Raw genomic sequence first — 23,393 nt, 5'->3', positions numbered from 1 at the left:
GCAGGAGGGTTGCATTTGGGCCGCTGTAACCCGCTTGTGTTGTGTGGACTGTTGTATGTACCTCTTTTTCCCAGTCCCAGGGTGACCCTATCACCCATATCTGGAAGCTCAAACTGTTCTCTTCCACAGGTCCTGCGATGTATCTTCCCAAGTGGCGTGGATGTGAAGAGACACGACATTTCAACTGATGTTCCATGGGCGACCTACTGGTGATGTGGACCTGACCCTCCGCCATGTAGGAGACAACCCCCCCTCAGGTGAGATGTATTGCCCAAAATCACCCCGACATGTCCAAAGTGCAGCCCTCCGGCATTTGCAAGACTGCACATCCAAACATTCCCTGAAACAGCAATGCTAGGGAATGTTTGGATGTGTAGTGATGCAAGTGCAGGAGGGTTGCATTTGGGCCGCTGTAACCCGCTTGTGTTGTTTGGACTGTTGTATGTACCTCTTTTTTCCAGTCCCAGGGTGACACTATCACCCATATCTGGAAGCTCATACTGTTCTCTTCCACAGGTCTTCCGGTGTATCCTTCCTAAGTGGCGTGGATGTGAAGAGACACAGTTCCCCTGATGTTCCCTGGGCAATCTACTTACGTACAATTCAACTGCATTACAAATTTTAATAAAAACCACAGGAAACTTCTATTTTTAAAAGTTTATTGAAGAAAAATGTTATTTTTTAAATAAAGTTTGAAAGTTAATTAAAACAAAAAAGGAGTTTGTTCTTCTTTACATTCTTTTCTTGTGTATATACTATATAGATATCTGTGGGGAAAAGAAAAAAAGTATATTAAAGTAAAGACACACTAAATTCATGTTCATTTCTTTTCAATGAAAATTTGTGGAACAACACAGCCCAGCATGACCCATTGCTGGACTGTGTGGTTCTACAAAGGCATGCGGTTCAAAGTGAAATAGTGGCGTCAGTGGTCAGCACTTTGAAACGCTAACATTTGTGGAACAACACAGCCCAGCATGACCCATTGCTGGACTGTGTGGTTCTACAAAGGCATGCGGTTCAAAGTGAAATAGTGGTGTCAGTGGTCAGCACTTTGAAACGCTAACATTTGTGGAACAACACAGCCCAGCATGACCCATTGCTGGACTGTGTGGTTCTACAAAGGCATGCGGTTCAAAGTGAAATAGTGGCGTCAGTGGTCAGCACTTTGAAACGCTAACATTTGTGGAACAACACAGCCCAGCATGACCCATTGCTGGACTGTGTGGTTCTACAAAGGCATGCGGTTCAAAGTGAAATAGTGGCGTCAGTGGTCAGCACTTTGAAACGCTAACATTTGTGGAACAACACAGCCCAGCATGACCCATTGCTGGACTGTGTGGTTCTACAAAGGCATGCGGTTCAAAGTGAAATAGTGGCGTCAGTGGTCAGCACTTTGAAACGCTAACATTTGTGGAACAACACAGCCCAGCATGACCCATTGCTGGACTCTGTGGTTCTACAAAGGCATGCGGTTCAAAGTGAAATAGTGGCGTCAGTGGTCAGCACTTTGAAACGCTAACATTTGTGGAACAACACAGCCCAGCATGACCCATTGCTGGACTGTGTGGTTCTACAAAGGCATGCGGTTCAAAGTGAAATAGTGGCGTCAGTGGTCAGCACTTTGAAACGCTAACATTTGTGGAACAACACAGCCCAGCATGACCCATTGCTGGACTGTGTGGTTCTACAAAGGCATGCGGTTCAAAGTGAAATAGTGGCGTCAGTGGTCAGCACTTTGAAACGCTAACATTTGTGGAACAACACAGCCCAGCATGACCCATTGCTGGACTGTGTGGTTCTACAAAGGCATGCGGTTCAAAGTTTCTTGAATAGATACATTGAAACATGGTTCTACTCACCTTGGTACGCACAACACGAACTTATGCCGTCCACTTCATTTTTCCCCACCAATCCTATGAATAAGTCAAAAACACAGACTAGTGAATAGTAAATTCACACAATGAAAGCCTACTGTACACCATTACAAAAAGGATTTTTGGAAGAAAAAAGTGGTATCAGAATAGCTCTTTGGCCCATCATACATGTAGCCACAAGGAGCTTTCATCCCTTACCACACGCGCCCGCATACATGCCCGCGCATGTATGCCTACACAAAGCTCCTTGGTAGTACCCGGTCACGGGTGGGGAAGCCCAACACAGAAAACAATAGTAAGAAAAAAAACAAACTAATGGGAGGGGAAGAAAGGGATACATGAAAAACATATATAAGTAAATAAAACAATACGACCGGGTTTATGGTGGAAGTCTGTCCGGATCCTCTTCTTCCCCCTGATAGGGCGTGGATGTCCTGGGAGGCTGGGTAGTATGTTGACTGGGCCTCTGTGCCCATGCGGCTGAAGATTGTGTGGCCGGTGGTGGAGGCATCTGGGGGGTGGGGTACATCCCTGTATATCCCTGGTACATCTGTGACTGTCTGTACTGGGATGGGACTTGAGGAAGGGTACGAGGCGTCCTTGTGGCTTGCGACGGCGGATATGGTGGATCACCAGCGTGTTGATGAGCTGGTCCTGGGAGCTTATCATAGATCATCTGCAGTGTGGTTGCGATGACCTGTTGGCTGGATGAGGAGTGTCGATGACTCTCCGACATGTTTTTATTGCTTTCTGCCAGACATGAGCTGTTGTCCACGAGCCGGGTCATGGATTCGGCCAGAATGTGAAGTACGTTCATATTCTCCCTATGATCTTGCATTCTGACCTGTAGTATTGTGGCCGTGCTGTCGGAAAGAGTCTTCTGCAGTTCAAGCAGACTGTTTGACATCTTCTCCATTGTCCTCTCAATGTTGTCCAGTCTGCTTCCCACGACATTTGTGTACGTATCCTGGCGGGTCCCAATCTCCGATGCCAGGGTGTGAACCCTCTGAACAGTTGAGGGATTCTGCCCTTCCTGGATGTCTGCCACCACTTGGATTTGGGCAGCTGAAAAGAAAATTAGAAAATATTATACACATTCATCATACATTTTTTTAAAGGCTCACAATTCAATTTACTCACACAGGGATGTAGCAACTGGAGCCTCCTGCACTTCCACCTCGTCATCCTCTGACGACTCCTGTAGGAGGAGATCCGGCCTGAAGTAGGAACCAATCCCCGAAGCTAGTCCGCTGCTGGTCCGTGGCACCACTGTTTGCAAAATATTTTTTTGGGGAAAGTTAATAAACTTTACACAACTGCTGACCCCCCCCCCCCCCCCCCCCTCCCACACACACACAAAATAAATACAAACCTTCTCCATCCTGTGATGCCGCTGCTCCAGGAGCTCCACTTGTCCTCGTTTCGGAAGACTTTTCAAGGGTCTGGCTGGATACGTCTGCACGGCTGTCCTCAAACCCAAGAAAAGTTTTGTCTGTTAACCCTGTAGACTCAAACAGATCGGGTGATGGGTCCACAAGGGTTGTGTCTTGAGGCTCTTCAGTCACAGTCCCAGAGCTCCTGGAGAGACGACGATCTGGTGATGGCCTGCGCGCAGGAGCTGTAGTTTGGCGCCCATCTTGTGGTGTGGTCGCCGACGGTGTCTGGCGCACAGGTAATAGTCTGTGCGCTGACGTCGTCTGGTGCACAGGTGACAAACTGCGCGATGACGAACTGTGGCGCACAGGTGGCGATCTGTGTGCTCGCGATGCTTGCGGCGCAGTTGATGGTCCGCGCGCTGCTGCTGATGCCTGCTGCACAGGTGACGGTCCGTGCGCTGGCGATGTCCTGTGCGCAGGTGATGTCCTCTGGGCAGGCCTGTCTGAAAAAAAAAAAAAGCACATTAGCACATACAAAAATTTTAAAGGGAAGTACAGCTCATGTGAACGTATTCTTACCATCAGACCTCCTTTTGGACGGCTTATCTCCCGCCTTCTTCCGTCTTCTGGGCGGTTCTTCCTCCTCGGGAAAGCCAGCAGGACGGCTAGAGTCCACACCTCCGCGAACTCCTTCGACCATGGCAGGGTTCATGCGCCTTCTAATAACATCCTCCCAGGATAGCCACTTCAGGTTGAGAGCCGGGCCACCTCCCGTAGCTGTCTCATGTCGGCGCTGAATCCCCATCTTCTTCTTGGTCTGTCTGCGGCAATCACTGTACCGCTTCAAGCAATTTCTGGTGCTCCGGTGGTTTCCAGATATTGCAGTGACTTGACTCGCAATGGATTCCCAGATGATTCGCTTTGTCCTAGCTGCTGTTGTCTGTGCCCTTGGTCCATACAAAACGTCGTAGGACCTGTCGACGCAATCCACTAGGGTACAGTTTTCCGCCTCAGTGTATCTGGGTCCACGCGGCTTTTTCGGTCCTGCATCTTCACCAGAGGCTTCCTCCTCCGACTGCTCCTCTGGCTGGCTTCTTGCCTTTAGGGATTAAAAAAAATAATAATAATTTTTAATAAGATCGGTATGTACCTGTGAGTGTCAGTATCCCTGGCATTGCGCACATATTCCAGTAGGTGTGCATGGCATTGCACAAACTACAGTGGGTAAAGTTTGATGCTATTTGTGTCTGCAGGTGTGGTTAGTACCTTTCTACTAGGCTTTTTCTTGGACTTCTCATGGGCCCTTGACGACCGCGGCTGGTCACTACATGCCTGGTCGGTCGTATCCGCCTCCTGGGTTGGCTCCCACTCCTCGTTGCTATGCAGGGATAGATCCGAGGGGGTGGGGGAAGGGGCGGATCGGGTCTGCTTGTCCTTTGACATCTCTGTTATAAAATAAAATAAAAATAAAATAAACATACATACATACATACATACATACATGTAAAGGCAGGGGAAAAGAACAGGCGCCATATGGTGTAGTATTTAAGGATAAATGGAGTAATATATGTGTATAAAATATAAGTACCGGATAGATTCTTGAGATTAGGCCTGTATAACTCAGAAAATTCTTTGTGGCTGTTCCATACCTAGGAAACAAAGATCATCGCCATATGGTGTAGTAACCTCAGATATATCTTGGGGTGCCCCCCCTTTATATTTTAAGCGTACCAAATGAAAAATTCAATATAGCATATAGGATATATATATATCCATGTAGAACAAGTCGGTCCAGTGAAATGTGATGGCTGAATCAATCGTCTGCTACTGCCTTGTATATTATCAATAAAGTATTTAATCGATAAAAAATAATAATACACAAATTCAAAATAAAACAAATCATAAATCTTAGCTGATTGGTATAGGCAGTAGGCAGGTCTGTCTCAACGCGTTTCGCCTCCAGGGCTTCCTCAGGAGAATACATCATATCAGAAAGTGCACATATTTATAGTACTTTCAGTTTCATTTTCGACTGCACTTCCGGTTCGCGTCATTTCCGGAACCGGAAGTGCTCGGTCCGACTTATAATTATGTATATAGCTTGACATATATCATTATATCATTATATTTCATTGGTGGTGCAGTGAGAAAATTAAGGGTAGTCTTGTAGCTGCAGAGCACAACGGACACACAATACATGTGCTCCGTGAGCTCCGTGAAACCGGAAGTGACGCGGCCGCGTCACTTCCGGTTTAAGACTGGAGAGCCAACATGCGTTCCAGCAGATGGTTGGCAGGATGGATGGCGGAAGTGACATACGCGAATGTAGTGAATGTGATTTGGAAGGAAAATAGGGAAGTCCATTATCGTTCAGCAGCTTACTTATAAGTATACCACATAATAAAATACATAAATAGATGAGAGATATAAAAGTGCCATATAAATATATATATATAAACAAACAAAATACGCCAAATATAAAAAAATATATAGGTAAAAATATAGGTAAAGATATATATATATATATATATATATAAAAGTGAACAATTGGTGTATAAAACATACAAATATACCCTGATCCCAGGTACATTTCTTATGGGATGTGGAATGAAAACCATGGTCTAACATGATAAGAAATTAATAATAATAATAAATAATGATGAATACATGAATATATAATGAATAAATAATGAATAAATGAATAAATAAATAAATAAATAATTCAATGGATGATCCAGCAAACTAATTTTGAGAAATATAAAGGATCCTACAGTACAAAAAGGAGCTATTTCTCAACGAGCTCATGCCTCAGATATGAGGCTTCAGTGTATCTCATAGGAAGGGGGCAATCTCGTAGCCTTCATTATGGCCACGAGGTTGGAGGGTATTTAAAGTAAAAATCCAATACATTTCCCTCTGGGATAACTTTTTCAGTAGATCACCTCCTCTAGGTCCTAATGTAACATGTTCGATGGCCCTGAAAGTAAGGTCAAAAATTGGTCAAGAATCCCCCCACAAAACAGGGGTAGAATTCCATATCGTTCCAGGGACTGGTCCAGGGATAATAATCCCAGGAATAGATCAGGTTCCTATCATAAACCCGGATTTCGATCTAAACAAGAAACCGTGCGAACAGAGAATCGCTTCCTGCCCTTAGAAGTGCCTACTACAAGCACCATGAATAATGAGGACAACCACCATTTTTTAGAGCGAAGACAACAGAGACCGTACAGGGACAGGGATCAACAGGGAAGAATAAGGGAAAGTATTCACACAGCTTCACCCTTAAAACGAAGATTACAAGACGAGGAAAACGAGGAGGAAGAAAACGGAAATCCAAGAAAAAAATACAACAAATAATGGACCCTAAAGAAAAAGGCATTTTTAATCTATCCTCCCATGTTTTAACGCAGCCACAGATTGCACTACTCGGCAAGGGTATAACATTTGCACCATCAAAAAAGCCAGACAAATTTCAGACTTTCATTGATTTAAACAAATATGTCCGCAACCTCACTCTCAAGCGACACTTTGCCAGACAAGATACAGCTATCCAGACGAATTATAATACATCAAAATCTGGATTAAAACCTACATCAAAGTTTTATCCATTGGAATCCAAAGGATCCTATATTAATACTTTTTATGACCTGGTTAAAAGGGATTTAATTGAAGGAGACACTCCTCATGTGAAGAAATGTAATCTCAGCAATTCCGAGAAACATGCCATGAAAGAACTACAAGATATAGACAAGATCATCCTCAGACCAGCGGATAAAGGAGGAGGCCTGGTCATACAGAACAAAGATGATTACCTGAAGGAAGCACAAAGACTTCTCAATGACACCGCATCATACAAGAAACAACCAAAAGACCCCACAGAGGGATTTACTGAGGAACTTAGAATAATCCTTGTCGAGGGATTGCGTAAACTATTAATTAGTAAAGATGAATTTCAGTATCTCATGAACCACAACCCCATCATTCCAGTTTTTTATCACCTGCCTAAAATACATAAACAACTGGACTGTCCACCAGGAAGACCGATCATTGCCGGCATTGACTCGTTAACGTCACATCTCTCCGAGTATGTGGATATTTTTTTGAAACCGCATGTACAGAGTTTGCCTTCGTACCTGAAGGACACTACGAGCGTCCTAAACCACTTTGAAGCTTTCCAGTGGAAAGATACTTACCTATGGACCACTATCGACGTACAAGCTCTATATACCAGCATTACCCATGAAAAGGGAATAGAAGCATGCCGAGACAAACTGGAGACCGATCCAAAGATCACCCGGGATCACTGTGAATTTATATGTTCCCTTATCCAATTTATTTTAACCCACAACTATTTTAAATTTCAAGATATGTTCTTTCTACAAGTCTGTGGCACCGCGATGGGGACAGTTTTTGCCCCTAGTTATGCCAATATTTTAATGGGTATGTGGGAACAAAGGTTCATTTACAACAATGCGACATTTGAAGAGAATATCCGTTTTTATAAAAGGTACATAGACGACATTATCATGGTCTGGGATGGCGATCTAGAGAGTTTTAAAAGTTTTATGGAATATATTGGTATTAATGATTTTAACTTGAAATTCACGAGTACAACTAACAAAAGCCATATTGAATTTTTGGACCTGATCTTAAGCCACGACGGAGAGCAAGTAGTCACAAAGAATTTTATAAAAACCGTCGACACTAACAGCTATTTACATTATAATAGCAGTCATGCTATTAAATGGAAAAACAACATTCCATTCTCAACTATGTATAGGTTACGAAGAAACTGCACGACAAACGAAACATTCACAGAACAATCCCTAATCTATGCAGATAGATTCAGAGAAAGGGGTTATCCGGAAAAGATCATCAAAGAGGCAATAGATCGGGGCAACGCACTGGACAGAAAAACCCTTATTCATCCAAAGAAGAAAGAAGCAACTAAGAACTATTCAGTACCATTTATCACACGATTTAGCTGTGAGGAGACCCGAATCAGGAAGTCCTTTTCAAAACACTGGCATGTTCTAAAATTGGATCCTGTGCTGAGAGAGATCCTACCAGAACGCCCACAAGTTCTATTCAGAAAATCCCAGAATCTCAAGGAAATCCTGGCTCCAAGCATGATTAGAAGCAAGGGGACCACAACCACGAGTCTTCCCAGATGTAAGGGCATGTATAAATGCGGACACTGTATTATGTGTAAATTCGTCCACCCGAACAGGCGATCCTTTTTTAACTCTGATCAAACCAAAGAATTTAATATGAAGGATTTTGTTAATTGCAACACGTCTTCAGTCATATACGTGATAGAGTGTGGATGCCATCGTAAATATGTGGGAAAGACTAAAAGACTTCTCAAACTTCGCATCCAAGAACATGTACGTAATATCAAAAACAAAATTGAAAGTCACCCACTCTCCAGACATTTTACTGAAATCCACAACTCCTGCCTGGATACATTTACTTTCAGGGCCATCGAACATGTTACATTAGGACCTAGAGGAGGTGATCTACTGAAAAAGTTATCCCAGAGGGAAATGTATTGGATTTTTACTTTAAATACCCTCCAACCTCGTGGCCATAATGAAGGCTACGAGATTGCCCCCTTCCTATGAGATACACTGAAGCCTCATATCTGAGCCATGAGCTCGTTGAGAAATAGCTCCTTTTTGTACTGTAGGATCCTTTATATTTCTCAAAATTAGTTTGCTGGATCATCCATTGAATTATTTATTTATTTATTTATTCATTTATTCATTATTTATTCATTATATATTCATGTATTCATCATTATTTATTATTATTATTAATTTCTTATCATGTTAGACCATGGTTTTCATTCCACATCCCATAAGAAATGTACCTGGGATCAGGGTATATTTGTATGTTTTATACACCAATTGTTCACTTTTATATATATATATATATCTTTACCTATATTTTTACCTATATATTTTTTTATATTTGGCGTATTTTGTTTGTTTATATATATATATTTATATGGCACTTTTATATCTCTCATCTATTTATGTATTTTATTATGTGGTATACTTATAAGTAAGCTGCTGAACGATAATGGACTTCCCTATTTTCCTTCCAAATCACATTCACTACATTCGCGTATGTCACTTCCGCCATCCATCCTGCCAACCATCTGCTGGAACGCATGTTGGCTCTCCAGTCTTAAACCGGAAGTGACGCGGCCGCGTCACTTCCGGTTTCACGGAGCTCACGGAGCACATGTATTGTGTGTCCGTTGTGCTCTGCAGCTACAAGACTACCCTTAATTTTCTCACTGCACCACCAATGAAATATAATGATATAATGATATATGTCAAGCTATATACATAATTATAAGTCGGACCGAGCACTTCCGGTTCCGGAAATGACGCGAACCGGAAGTGCAGTCGAAAATGAAACTGAAAGTACTATAAATATGTGCACTTTCTGATATGATGTATTCTCCTGAGGAAGCCCTGGAGGCGAAACGCGTTGAGACAGACCTGCCTACTGCCTATACCAATCAGCTAAGATTTATGATTTGTTTTATTTTGAATTTGTGTATTATTATTTTTTATCGATTAAATACTTTATTGATAATATACAAGGCAGTAGCAGACGATTGATTCAGCCATCACATTTCACTGGACCGACTTGTTCTACATGGATATATATATATCCTATATGCTATATTGAATTTTTCATTTGGTACGCTTAAAATATAAAGGGGGGGCACCCCAAGATATATCTGAGGTTACTACACCATATGGCGATGATCTTTGTTTCCTAGGTGGGGAACAGCCACAAAGAATTTTCTGAGTTATAAAGGCCTAATCTCAAGAATCTATCCGGTACTTATATTTTATACACATATATTACTCCATTTATCCTTAAATACTACACCATATGGCGCCTGTTCTTTTCCCCTGCCTTTACAGAATTGCATGACTGAACATACCCAAGTCATTTATTGAAGAAAGGTGCAGCCACCAAAGAAGCTTGGGAGGTGTCTATTAACGGAGTATCCACGACTGACTAAACCAAAAACAGCAGAATTTTCTGACGACCCATTGCTTTAAAGTAACATTTGGACGTGTGACTAAGCGCACCGACCTAAACAAACTCTTTATACATACATACATACATACATGTATAAATGGCTGACCCACACGAAATGGCTGACCCACACAAAATGGCTGACCCACACAAAATGGCCAGAAAGCATCCCAGCACACTCAGGAGGTACACCACAGCTAAATTAGGAGGGAAAACACATGTTTGCCAAACAGCCGACAGCACATGTCGACCAGACTGTCGACCAAACTTGCTCCAAATCACTCCAAAATGGCCAGAAAGCATCCCAGCACACTCAGGAGGTTCACCAATGCTAAATGAGGAGGGAAAACACATGTTTGCCAAACAGCCGACAGCACATGTCGACCAGACTGTCGACCAAACTTGCTCCAAATCACTCCAAAATGGCCAGAAAGCATCCCAGCACACTCAGGAGGTACACCACAGCTAAATGAGGAGGGAAAACACATGTTTGCCAAACAGCCGACAGCACATGTCGACCAAACTTGCTCCAAATCACTCCAAAATGCCCAGAAAGCATCCCAGCACACTCAGGAGGTACACCACAGCTAAATTAGGAGGGAAAACACAAGTTTGCCAAACAGCCGACAGCACATGTCGACCAGACTGTCGACCAAACTTGCTCCAAATCACTCCAAAATGCCCAGAAAGCATCCCAGCACACTCAGGAGGTACACCACAGCTAAATTAGGAGGGAAAACACATGTTTGCCAAACAGCCGACAGCACATGTCGACCAGACTGTCGACCAAACTTGCTCCAAATCACTCCAAAATGGCCAGAAAGCATCCCAGCACACTCAGGAGGTACACCAATGCTAAATGAGGAGGGAAAACACATGTTTGCCAAACAGCCGACAGCACATGTCGACCAGGCTGTCGACCAAACTTGCTCCAAATCACCCCAAAATGGCCAGAAAGCATCCCAGCACACCCAGGAGGTACACCAATGCTAAATGAGGAGGGAAAACACATGTTTGCCAAACAGCCGACAGCACATGTCGACCAGACTGTCAACCAAACTTGCTCCAAATCACTCCAAAATGCCCAGAAAGCATCCCAGCACACTCAGGAGGTACACCACAGCTAAATTAGGAGGGAAAACACATGTTTGCCAAACAGCCGACAGCACATGTCGACCAAACTTGCTCCAAATCACTCCAAAATGGCCAGAAAGCATCCCAACACACTCAGGAGGTACACCAATGCTAAATGAGGAGGGAAAACACATGTTTGCCAAACAGCCGACAGCACATGTCGACCAGACTGTCGACCAAACTTGCTCCAAATCACCCCAAAATGGCCAGAAAGCATCCCAGCACACTCAGGAGGTACACCAATGCTAAATGAGGAGGGAAAACACATGTTTTCCAAACAGTCCACAGCACATGTCGACCAGGCTGTCGACCAAACTTGCTCCAAATCACCCCAAAATGGCCAGAAAGCATCCCAGCACACTCAGGAGGTACACCAATGCTAAATGAGGAGGGAAAACACATGTTTGCCAAACAGTCCACAGCACATGTCGACCAGGCTGTCGACCAAACTTGCTCTAAATCACCCCAAAATGGCCAGAAAGCATCCCAGCACACCCAGGAGGTACACCAATGCTAAATGAGGAGGGAAAACACATGTTTGCCAAACAGTCCACAGCACATGTCGACCAGGCTGTCGACCAAGCTTGCTCCAAATCACCCCAAAATGGCCAAAAAACATCCCAGCACACTCAGGAGGTACACCAATGCTAATAGAAGACCCAAAAAGTAATTTAAAGAATAAAAAAAAAACGTGAAAAACTACCCCAAAACACAAGTCTCCCCCAAAAAATGCAGCAACACAAGCAAGGGGCTATACACATACCTGCACACATGCACACATACACAAACACCCCATGTACACCTCATGGCAACCCCCACTACACAAACACATACATGCAACACCAGACACACATGTGGTACTTACCTACAAATGTTGTAAAAGCTCCTAAAATGGCTCTCCTCCGGGGTAACAGGAATCCTCCTGACTGTCCTGGAATAAAGCCTGCTGGGGTGTCCAAACGATATCCACAGCAAACAACCAAATTGCTAGCTCTGCACCTCCTCACACCTCTCTGCAGGTTCACAAAATGGCTGCAGAGCACGCAGCAAACAAGCCCTAATAAAGGGCTGCTTTCGGCGGGAAGGCGAATTCTGGACGCCCACTACTCGCCGATTGGCCGTTATCCGCCTGAGGGTGGGTCGAATTCGTTTTATATTGCATATGGTGAATTCAGGGTCCCGGCGACAGGGCTGCGGCTGGCGAGTGCGGGCGAATTTTACAGGGGCGGATTAAATGACGCGATTCGCCCGCTATTGCATATACCCTTAAATTACCCCCATGATGCCTTGAGATAATGGAATTTTTGCTCTCATTGGGTCCTAACTCTCCATTAATTTCTTTATGCTGTAACTTTCTTGTACTGTTTCATCAGTATCAAGGGGAGCATTGTTCATTGTTAGGAAAAATAAGATTTTACTCACCGGTAAATCTATTTCTCGTAGTCCGTAGTGGATGCTGGGAACTCCGTAAGGACCATGGGGAATAGACGGGCTCCGCAGGAGACTGGGCACTCTAAAAGAAAGATTAGGTACTATCTGGTGTGCACTGGCTCCTCCCACTATGACCCTCCTCCAGACCTCAGTTAGGATACTGTGCCCGGAAGAGCTGACACAATAAGGAAGGATTTTGAATCCCGGGTAATACTCATACCAGCCACACCAATCACACCGTATAACTCGTGATACTACACCCAGTTAACAGTATGAAATATAACTGAGCCTCTCAACAGATGGCTCAACAATAACCCTTAGTTAGGCAATAACTACATACAAGTATGGCAGACAATCCGCACTTGGGATGGGCGCCCAGCATCCACTACGGACTACGAGAAATAGATTTACCGGTGAGTAAAATCTTATTTTCTCTGACGTCCTAGTGGATGCTGGGAACTCCGTAAGGACCATGGGGATTATACCAAAGCTCCCAAACGGGCGGGAGAGTGCGGATGACTCTGCAGCACCGAATGAGAGAACTCAAGGTCCTCCTCAGCCAGGGTATCAATTTTGTAGAATTTAGCAAACGTGTTTGCCCCTGACCAAGTTGCAGCTCGGCAAAATTGTAAAGCCGAGACCCCTCGGGCAGCCGCCCAAGATGAGCCCACTTTCCCCGTGGAATGGGCTTTTACTGATTTAGGATGCGGCAATCCAGCCGCAGAATGCTCCAGCTGAATTGTGCTACAAATTCAGCGAGCAATATTCTGCTTAGAAGCAGGAGCACCTATTTTGTTGGGTGCCTACAGGATAAAAAGCGAGTCAGTTTTCCTGACTCCAGCCGTCCTGGAAATATACATTTTTAAGGCCCTGACTACGTCCAGTAACTTGGAATCTTCCAAGTCCCTAGTAGCCGCAGGCACTACAATAGGTTGGTTCAAGTGAAAAGCTGATACCACCTTAGGGAGAAACTGGGGACGAGTCCTCAATTCTGCCCTATCCATATGGAAAATCAGATAAGGGCTTTAACATGACAAAGCTGCCAATTCTGACACACGCCTGGCCGAAGCCAAGGCCAATAACATGACCACTTTCCACGTGAGATATTTCAAATCCACAGTTTTAAGTGGCTCAAACCAATGTGATTTTAAGAAACTCAACCCACGTTGAGATCCCAAGGTGCCACAGGAGGCACAAAAGGGGGCTGAATATGTAGCACTCCCTTTACAAATGTCTGAACTCCAGGCAGTGAAGCCAGTTCTTTCTGGAAGAAAATCGACAGAGCCGAAATCTGGACCTTAATGGAACCCAATTTTAGGCCCATAGTCACCCCTGACTGTAGGAAGTGCAGAAAACGACCCAGCTGAAATTCCTCTGTTGGGGCCTTCCTGGCCTCACACCACGCAACATATTTTCGCCAAATACGGTGATAATGGTTTGCGGTTACTTCTTTCCTGGCTTTTATCAGCGTAGGAATGACTTCTTCCGGAATGCCCTATTCCTTTAGGATCCGGAATTCAACCGCCATGCCGTCAAACGCAGCCACGGTAAGTCTTGGAACAGACAGGGCCCCTGCTGTAGCAGATCCTGTCTGAGCGGTAGAGGCCATGGGTCCTCTGATATCATTTCTTGAAGTTCTGGGTACCAAGCTCTTCTTGGCCCATCCGGAACCACGAGTATCGTTCTTACTCCTCGTTTTCTTATTATTCTCAGTACCTTTGGTATGAGAGGCAGAGGAGGGAATACATAAACCGACTGGTACACCCACGGTGTCACTAGAGCGTCCACAGCTATTGCCTGAGGGTCCCTTGACCTGGCGCAATATCTAGTTTTTTGTTTAGGCGGGACGCCATCATGTCCACCTGTGGCCTTTCCCAACTGTTTACCAACAGTTGGAAGACATCTGGATGAAGTCCCCACTCTCCCGGGTGTAGGTCGTGTCTGCTGAGGAAGTCTGCTTCCCAGTTGTCCACTCCCGGAATGAACACTGCTGACAGTGCTAAGACGTGATTTTCCGCCCATCGGAGAATCCTTGTGGCTTCTGCCATCGCCATCCTGCTTCTTGTGCCACCCTGTCGGTTTACATGGGCGACTGCCGTGATGTTGTCTGATTGGATCAGTACCGGCTGGTTTTGAAGCAGAGGCCTTGCCAGACTTAGGGCATTGTAAATGGCCCTCAGTTCCAGAATATTTATGTGTAGGGACGACTCCTGACTTGACCAAAGTCCTTGGAAATTTCTTGCCTGTGTGACTGCCCCCCCAGCCTCGAAGGCTGGCATCCGCGGTTACCAGGACCCAGTCCTGTATGCCGAATCTGCGGCCCTCTTGAAGATGAGCACTCTGCAGCCACCACAGTAGAGATACCCTGGTCCTTGGAGACAGGGTTATCAGCCGATGCATCTGAAGATGCGATCCCGACCACTTGTCCAAGAGGTCCCACTGAAAGGTTCTTGCATGGAACCTGCCGAATGGAATTTTACTTCGTAAGAAGCTACCATTTTTCCCAGAACTCGTGTGCAGTGATGCACCGATACCTGTTTTGGTTTCAGGAGGTCTCTGACTAGAGATGACAGCTCCTTGGCTTTCTCCTGCGGGAGAAACAACTTTTTTCTGTTCTGTGTCCAGAACCATCCCCAGGAACAGTAGGCGTGTGGTAGGAACCAGCTGTGACTTTGGAATGTATAGAATCCATCCGTGCTGTTGTAGCACTTCCCGAGATAGTGCTACTCCGACCAACAACTGCTCCTTGGACCTCGCCTTTATAAGGAGATCGTCCAAGTACGGGATAATTAAAACTCCCTTTTTTCGAAGGAGTATCATCATTTCTGCCATTACCTTGGTAAAGACCCTCGGTGCCGTGGACAGTCCAAACGGCAGTGTTTGGAATTGGTAATGGCAATCCTGTACCACACAAATCTGAGGTACTCCTGGTGAGGATGGTAAATGGGGACATGTAGGTAAGCATCCTTGATGTCCAGGGATACCATGTAATCCCTCTCCTCCAGGCTTGCAATAACCGCCCTGAGCGATTCCATCTTGAACTTGAATTTTTTTATGTATGTGTTCAAGGATTTCAAATTTAAAATGGGTCTCACCGAACCGTCGGTTTCGGTACCACAAACAGTGTGGAATAGTAACCCCTTCCTTGTTGAAGTAGGGGCACCTTGACTATCACCTGCTGGGAATACAGCTTGTGAATTGCCTCTAGCACAGCCTCCCTGCCTGAGGGAGTTGTCGGCAAGGCAGATTTGAGGAAACGGCGGGGGGGAGACGCCTCGAATTCCAGCTTGTACCCCTGAGATACTACTTGAAGGATCCAGGGATCCACCTGTGAGCGAGCCCACTGATCGCTGAAATTTTTGAGGCGGGCCCCCACCGTACCTGGCTACGCCTGTAGAGCCCCCGCGTCATGCGGTGGACTCAGAGGAAGCGGGGGAAGAATTTTGATTCTGGGAACTGGCTGACTGGTGCAGCTTTTTCCCTCTTCCCTCGTCTCTGTGCAGAAAGGAAGCGCCTTTGACCCGCTTGCTTTTCTGAAGCCGAAAGGACTGTACCTGATAATACAGTGCTTTCTTAGGCTGTGAGGAAACCTGAGGTAAAAAAATTTCTTCCCAGCTGTTGCTGTGGATACGAGTTCCCAGAGACCATCCCCAAACAATTCCTCACCCTTATAAGGCTCTATGTGCCTTTTAAAGTCAGCATCACCTGTCCAGTGTCGGGTCTCTAATACCCTCCTGACAGAATGGACATTGCATTAATTCTGGATGCCAGCCGGCAAAATATCCCTCTGTGCATCCCTCATATATAAGACGACGTCTTATGTTCGCAAAATAGTATCCCTGTTTGACAGGGTTACAGACCACGCTGCAGCAGCACTATCTGCAGGTCTCAGTCTAGTACCTGTGTGTGTAAATACAGACTTCAGGATAGCCTCCTGCTTTTTATCAGCAGGTACCTTCAAAGTGGCCGTATCCTAAGACGGCAGTGCCACCTTTTTTGACAAACGTGTGAGCGCCTTATCCACCCTAGGGGATATCTCCCAGCGTAACTTATCCTCTGGCGGGAAAGGGTACGCCATCAGTAACTTTTTAGAAATTACCAGTTTCTTATCGGGGGAACCCACGCTTTTTCACACTTCATTCACTCATTTGATGGGGGAACAAAACACTGCCTGCTTTTTCTCCCCAAACATAAAACCCTTTTTTAGTGGTACTTGGGTTAATGTCAGAAATGTGTAACACATTTTTTATTGCCGGGATCATGTAACGGATGTTCCTAGTGGATTGTGTATATGTCTCAACCTCGTCGACACTGGAGTCAGACTCCGTGTCGACATCTGTGTCTGCCATCTGAGGGAGCGGGCGTTTTTGAGCCCCTGATGTCTTTTTGAGACGTCTGGGCAGGCGCGGGCTGAGAAGCCGGCTGTCTCATAGCTGTTACGTCATCCAGCCTTTTATGTAAGGAGTTGACACTGTCGGTTTATACCTTCCACCTATCCATCCACTCTGGTGTCGGCCCCACAGGGGGCGACATCACATTTATCGGCATCTGCTCTGCCATCACATAAGCCTCCTCATCAAACGTGTCGACACAGCCGTACCGACACACCGCACACACACACAGGGAATGCTCTGACTGAGGACAGGACCCCACACAGTCCTTTGGGGAGACAGAGAGAGAGTATGCCAGCACACACCAGAGCGCTATATAATTTTGGGATTAACACTATATTGAGTGAATTTTTCCCAATAGCTGCTTGTATATACAATATTGCGCCTAAATTTTGTGCCCCCCCTCTCTTTTTAACCCTTTGAGCCTGAAAACTACAGGGGAGAGCCTGGGGAGCTGTCTTCCAGCTGCACTGTGAAGAGAAAATGGCTCCAGTGTGCTGAGGGAGAAGCCCCGCCCCTTTTTCAACTGACTTTCTCCCGCTTTTTCTGGAATACTGGCAGGGGTAATTTTACATCTATATAGCCTCTAGGACTATATATGATGTAGATTTGCCAGCCAAGGTGTCATATATTGCCCTCAGGGCGCCCCCCCCAGTGCCCTGCACCCTCAGTGACCGGAGTGTGAAGTGTGCATGAGGAGCAATGGCGCATAGCTGCAGTGCTGTGTGCTACCTTGGTGAAGACCGAAGTCTTCTGCCGCCGATTTTCCGGACCTCTTCTTGCTTCTGGCTCTGTAAGGGGGACGGCGGCGCGGCTCCGGGAACGAACACCAAGGCCAGTTCCATGCGGTCGATCCCTCTGGAGCTAATGGTGTCCAGTAGCCTAAGAAGCCCAAGCTAGCTGCAAGCAGGTAGGTTCGCTTCTTCTCCCCTTAGTCCCTCGATGCAGTGAGCCTGTTGCCAGCAGGTCTCACTGTAAAATAAAAATCCTAAAATAAACTTTCTTTCTAGGAGCTCAGGAGAGCCCCTAGTGTGCATCCAGCTCGGCCGGGCACAGAAATCTAACTGAGGTCTGGAGGAGGGTCATAGTGGGAGGAGCCAGTGCACACCAGATAGTACCTAATCTTTCTTTTAGAGTGCCCAGTCTCCTGCGGAGCCCGTCTATTCCCCATGGTCCTTACGGAGTTCCCAGCATCCACTAGGACGTCAGAGAAAATAAAGGCCAATACTAAAAGTTCAGATTTCTATTATTATTATTATTATTATTATTATTATTATTATTATTACATTTTATTTATAAGGTGCCACAAGTGTTTTGCAGCGACGTACATATACTACACACATTAGAACAATACAGGGTACACAGAACTTAACATTACAGTAATTGGAAAAGTAAAACAGAGCACAGGTAACAATTAGCACCACAGTTTCAGTACACAATACAGCTGACATGTAAGGAAGCAAAGGAGTAATACAGTATGCGTACTACTAGGGGCGGACAGCCATTGGAAGAGATAAACCGTAATGAGCGAGAGGAGATGCGTGTATAGACAGCCAAAAGACAATATAAAAATGTATTGGCCTTTTTAAAAACTGTTGTAGCTTACAGTATGCAGTACACCCGGGTATTGTGGACACGGGTGTGGTATGGAATGCCGGCGGTTGGGCTCCCGGCGACCAGCATACCAGCGCCGGGAGCCAGACCGCTGGCTTACCGACAGTGTGGCGAGCGCAAATGGGCCCCTTGAGGGAGAATAAGTGTCGGTATGCCGGCTGTCGGGATTCCAGCGCCGGTATACTGTGCGCCGGGATCCCGACAGCCGGCATACTGAAGACCACCCGTGGACACTCCCCATAACCTAGCATAACTAAACAGTATATAATATGCATAAGACTTCAGCAATAGTGTACATTGTTCTAATATGTCCATATTAATTGATATAGTACTTACTCAGGATTACAGTGACTTTCTTTAGGCTTTTACAATACAAAACTAATCAACAGCATCATGAAATGAAATGTTTCCCACCAATTCACTTTCTTTACACTAATGAAGACGACGCCCTGTTCTGACTAATTGTCAATGATTTCACTTTTTTTCTCTGCTGCGAGTTGAAAATTGCATTAAACAAACTAAATATGAAGTTAAAAATAAGAATTTACTTACCGATAATTCTATTTCTCGTAGTCCGTAGTGGATGCTGGGGACTCCGTCAGGACCATGGGGAATAGCGGCTCCGCAGGAGACAGGGCACAAAAATAAAGCTTTAGGATTAGGTGGTGTGTACTGGCTCCTCCCCCCATGACCCTCCTCCAAGCCTCAGTTAGGATACTGTGCCCGGACGAGCGTACACAATAAGGAAGGATATTGAATCCCGGGTAAGACTCATACCAGCCACACCAATCACACCGTATAACTTGTGATCTGAACCCAGTTAACAGTATGACAAACGTAGGAGCCTCTGAACAGACGGCTCACAACAATAACAACCCGAATTTGTTTGTAACAATAACTATGTACAAGTATTGCAGACAATCCGCACTTGGGATGGGCGCCCAGCATCCACTACGGACTACGAGAAATAGAATTATCGGTAAGTAAATTCTTATTTTCTCTAACGTCCTAAGTGGATGCTGGGGACTCCGTCAGGACCATGGGGATTATACCAAAGCTCCCAAACGGGCGGGAGAGTGCGGATGACTCTGCAGCACCGAATGAGAGAACTCAAGGTCCTCCTCAGCCAGGGTATCAAATTTGTAGAATTTTGCAAACGTGTTTGCCCCTGACCAAGTAGCAGCTCGGCAGAGTTGTAATGCCGAGACCCCCCGGGCAGCCGCCCAGGATGAGCCCACTTTCCTTGTGGAATGGGCCTTGACAGATTTAGGTTGTGGCAAGCCTGCCCCAGAATGTGCAAGTTGAATTGTGCTACAAATCCAACGAGCAATCGTCTGCTTAGAAGCAGGAGCACCCATCTTGTTGGGTGCATACAATATAAACAGTGAGTCAGACTTTCTGACTCCCGCCGTTCTTGAAATATATATTTTCAATGCCCGGACCACGTCCAACAACTTGGAATCCTCCAAATCGTTAGTAGCCGCAGGCACCACAATAGGCTGGCTCAGGTGAAACGCTGACACCACCTTAGGCAGAAAATGAGGACGCGTCCGCAGTTCTGCCCTGTCCGTATGGAAAATCAGATATGGGCTCTTATATGATAAAGCCGCCAATTCTGATACTCTCCTGGCTGAAGCCAGGGCCAGTAGCATGGTTACTTTCCATGTAAGATACTTCAACTCCACCGATCTGAGCGGCTCAAACCAATGGGATTTGAGAAAATCCAAGACTACATTAAGATCCCACGGTGCCACTGGGGGCACAACCGGGGGCTGTATATGTAGTACTCCTTTTACAAAAGTCTGGACTTCAGGAACTGAAGCCAATTCTTTCTGGAAGAAAATCGACAGGGCCGAAATTTGAACCTTAATGGACCCCAATTTGAGGCCCATAGACAATCCTGTTTGCAGGAAATGTAGGAATCGACCCAGTTGAAATTCCTCCGTGGGGGCCTTCCTGGCCTCACACCACGCAACATATTTCCTCCAAATGCGGTGATAATGTTGTGCAGTCACCTCCTTCCTGGCTTTTACCAGTGTAGGAATGACCTCTTCCGGAATGCCTTTTTCCCTTAGAATTCGGCGTTCAACCGCCATGCCGTCAAACGCAGCCGCGGTAAGTCTTGGAATAGACACGGTCCCTGCTGAAGCAGGTCCCGTCTTAGAGGTAGAGGCCACGGATCCTCCGTGAGCATCTCTTGAAGTTCCGGGTACCAAGTTCTTCTTGGCCAATCCGGAGCCACTAGTATCGTTCTTACTCCCTTTTGCCGTATAATTCTCAGTACTTTTGGTATGAGAGGCAGAGGAGGGAACACATACACTGACTGGAACACCCACGGTGTTACCAGAGCGTCCACAGCTATTGCCTGAGGGTCTCTTGACCTGGCGCAATACCTGTCCAGTTTTTTGTTGAGGCGGGACGCCATCATATCCACCATTGTTTTTTCCCAACGGTTCCCAATCATGTGGAAGACTTCTGGATGAAGTCCCCACTCTCCCGGGTGTAGATCGTGTCTGCTGAGGAAGTCTGCTTCCCAGTTGTCCACTCCCGGAATGAATACTGCTGACAGTGCTATCACATGATCTTCCGCCCAGCGAAGAATCCTTGCAGCTTCTGCCATTGCTGTCCTGCTTCTTGTGCCGCCCTGTCTGTTTACGTGGGCGACTGCCGTGATGTTGTCCGACTTGATCAACACCGGCTGACCCTGAAGCAGGGGTTTTGCCAGACTTAGAGCATTGTAAATCGCTCTTAGCTCCAGTATATTTATGTGAAGAGACATCTCCAGGCTTGACCATACTCCCTGGAAGTTTCTTCCCTGTGTGACCGCTCCCCAGCCTCTCAGACTGGCATCCGTGGTCACCAGGACCCAGTCCTGTATGCCGAATCTGCGGCCCTCTAACAGATGAGCACTCTGCAACCACCACAGAAGAGACTCCCTTGTCCGTGGCGATAAGGTTATCCGCTGATGCATCTGCAGATGTGATCCGGACCATTTGTCCAGCAGATCCCACTGAAAAGTTCGTGCGTGGAATCTGCCGAATGGAATCGCTTCGTAAGAAGCCACCATCTTTCCCAGGACTCTTGTGCATTGATGCACAGACACTTTCCCTGGTTTTAGGAGGTTCCTGACAAGTTCGGATAACTCCCTGGCTTTCTCCTCCGGAAGAAACACCTTTTTCTGAACCGTGTCCAGAATCATTCCCAGGAACAGCAGACGTGTCGTCGGGGTCAACTGAGATTTTGGAAAATTCAGAATCCACCCGTGTTGTTGCAGCACTAGTCGGGTTAGTGCTACTCCGTCCTCCAGCTGTTCTCTGGACCTTGCCCTTATCAGGAGATCGTCCAAGTAAGGGATAATTAATACGCCTCTTCTTCGCAGAAGAATCATCATTTCGGCCATTACCTTGGTAAAGACCCGAGGTGCCGTGGACAATCCAAACGGCAGCGTCTGAAACTGATAATGACAGTTTTGCACCACGAACCTGAGGTACCCTTGATGTGAAGGGCAAATTGGGACATGCAGGTAAGCATCCTTTATGTCCAGGGACACCATAAAGTCCCCTTCTTCCAGATTCGCTATCACTGCTCTGAGTGACTCCATCTTGAACTTGAATTTTTGTATGTACAGGTTCAAAGATTTCAGATTTAGAATAGGTCTTACCGAGCCGTCCGGCTTCGGTACCACAAATAGCGTGGAGTAATACCCCTTTCCCTGTTGTAGGAGGGGTACCTTGACTATCACCTGCTGAGAAAACAGCTTGTGAATGGCTTCCAATACCGTCGCCCTGTCTGAGGGAGACGTTGGCAAAGCAGACTTTAGGAACCTGCGAGGGGGAGACTTCTCGAATTCCAACCTGTAACCCTGAGATGATACCTGCAGGATCCAGGGGTCCACCTGTGAGCAAGCCCACTGTGCGCTGAAATTCTTGAGTCGACCCCCCACCGCTCCTGATCCGCTTGTAAGGCCCCAGCGTCATGCTGAGGGCTTTGCAGAACCCTGAGAGGGCTTCTGTTCCTGGGCAGGGGCTGCTTGCTGCCCTCTCTTACCCCTTCCTCTGCCCCGAGGCAGATATGACTGTCCTTTTGTCCGCTTGTTCTTATAGGACCGAAAGGACTGCGGCTGAAAAGACGGTGTCTTTTTCTGTTGGGAGGGGGTCTGAGGTAAAAAGATGGATTTTCCGGCAGTTGCCGTGGCCACCAGATCCGATAGACCGACGCCAAATAATTCCTCCCCTTTATACGGCAATACTTCCATATGTCGTTTGGAATCCGCATCACCTGACCACTGTCGCGTCCATAAACTCCTTCTGGCAGATATGGACATCGCATTTACTCTCGATGCCAGAGTGCAAATATCTCTCTGAGCATCTCGCATATAAAGGAAAGCATCCTTTAATTGCTCTATAGTCAATAAAATACTGTCCCTATCCAGGGTATCAATATTTTCAGTCAGGGAATCCAACCAGACGACCCCAGCACTGCACATCCAGGCTGAGGCGATG

The 23,393-nt window shown here is 46.1% G+C and overlaps 1 protein-coding gene across 1 annotated transcript; it reads right to left on the bottom strand.

Annotated features, from left to right (window-relative positions):
• Positions 1–698: 698 nt before the first annotated feature.
• On the bottom strand, positions 699–12,556 carry LOC134921782 (serine/arginine repetitive matrix protein 1-like). Its single transcript, XM_063920617.1, has 7 exons — positions 12,321–12,556; positions 4,520–4,698; positions 3,833–4,352; positions 3,250–3,756; positions 3,018–3,146; positions 1,863–2,942; positions 699–767 (listed from the first exon to the last, which is right to left on the bottom strand). The coding sequence occupies exons 2-6, from the start codon at positions 4,694–4,696 to the stop codon at positions 2,257–2,259; spliced, it is 2,019 nt and encodes a 672-aa protein (XP_063776687.1). The 5' UTR covers positions 4,697–4,698; positions 12,321–12,556; the 3' UTR covers positions 699–767; positions 1,863–2,256.
• Between the last annotated feature and the right edge of the window lie 10,837 nt (positions 12,557–23,393).

The sequence above is a fragment of the Pseudophryne corroboree genome, chromosome 1 (assembly GCF_028390025.1).
Source record: "Pseudophryne corroboree isolate aPseCor3 chromosome 1, aPseCor3.hap2, whole genome shotgun sequence".
In the NCBI taxonomy this organism is placed as follows: domain Eukaryota; kingdom Metazoa; phylum Chordata; class Amphibia; order Anura; family Myobatrachidae; genus Pseudophryne; species Pseudophryne corroboree.
The sequence above is the reverse complement of the archived record's forward strand: the minus strand, read 5'-3'. Positions and strand labels throughout refer to the sequence as shown.

Bases quoted from the DNA above. Each gene is read 5' to 3' on its own strand.
- LOC134921782 (XM_063920617.1), bottom strand. From the start codon at position 4,696: ATGTCAAAGGACAAGCAGACCCGATCCGCCCCTTCCCCCACCCCCTCG. The intron at 4,353-4,519 runs GTACTAACCACA...TAATCCCTAAAG, and splicing joins AGAAAAAGCCTAGTAGAAAG to GCAAGAAGCCAGCCAGAGGA. The intron at 3,147-3,249 runs GTTTGTATTTAT...TTTTGCAAACAG, and splicing joins GGCATCACAGGATGGAGAAG to TGGTGCCACGGACCAGCAGC.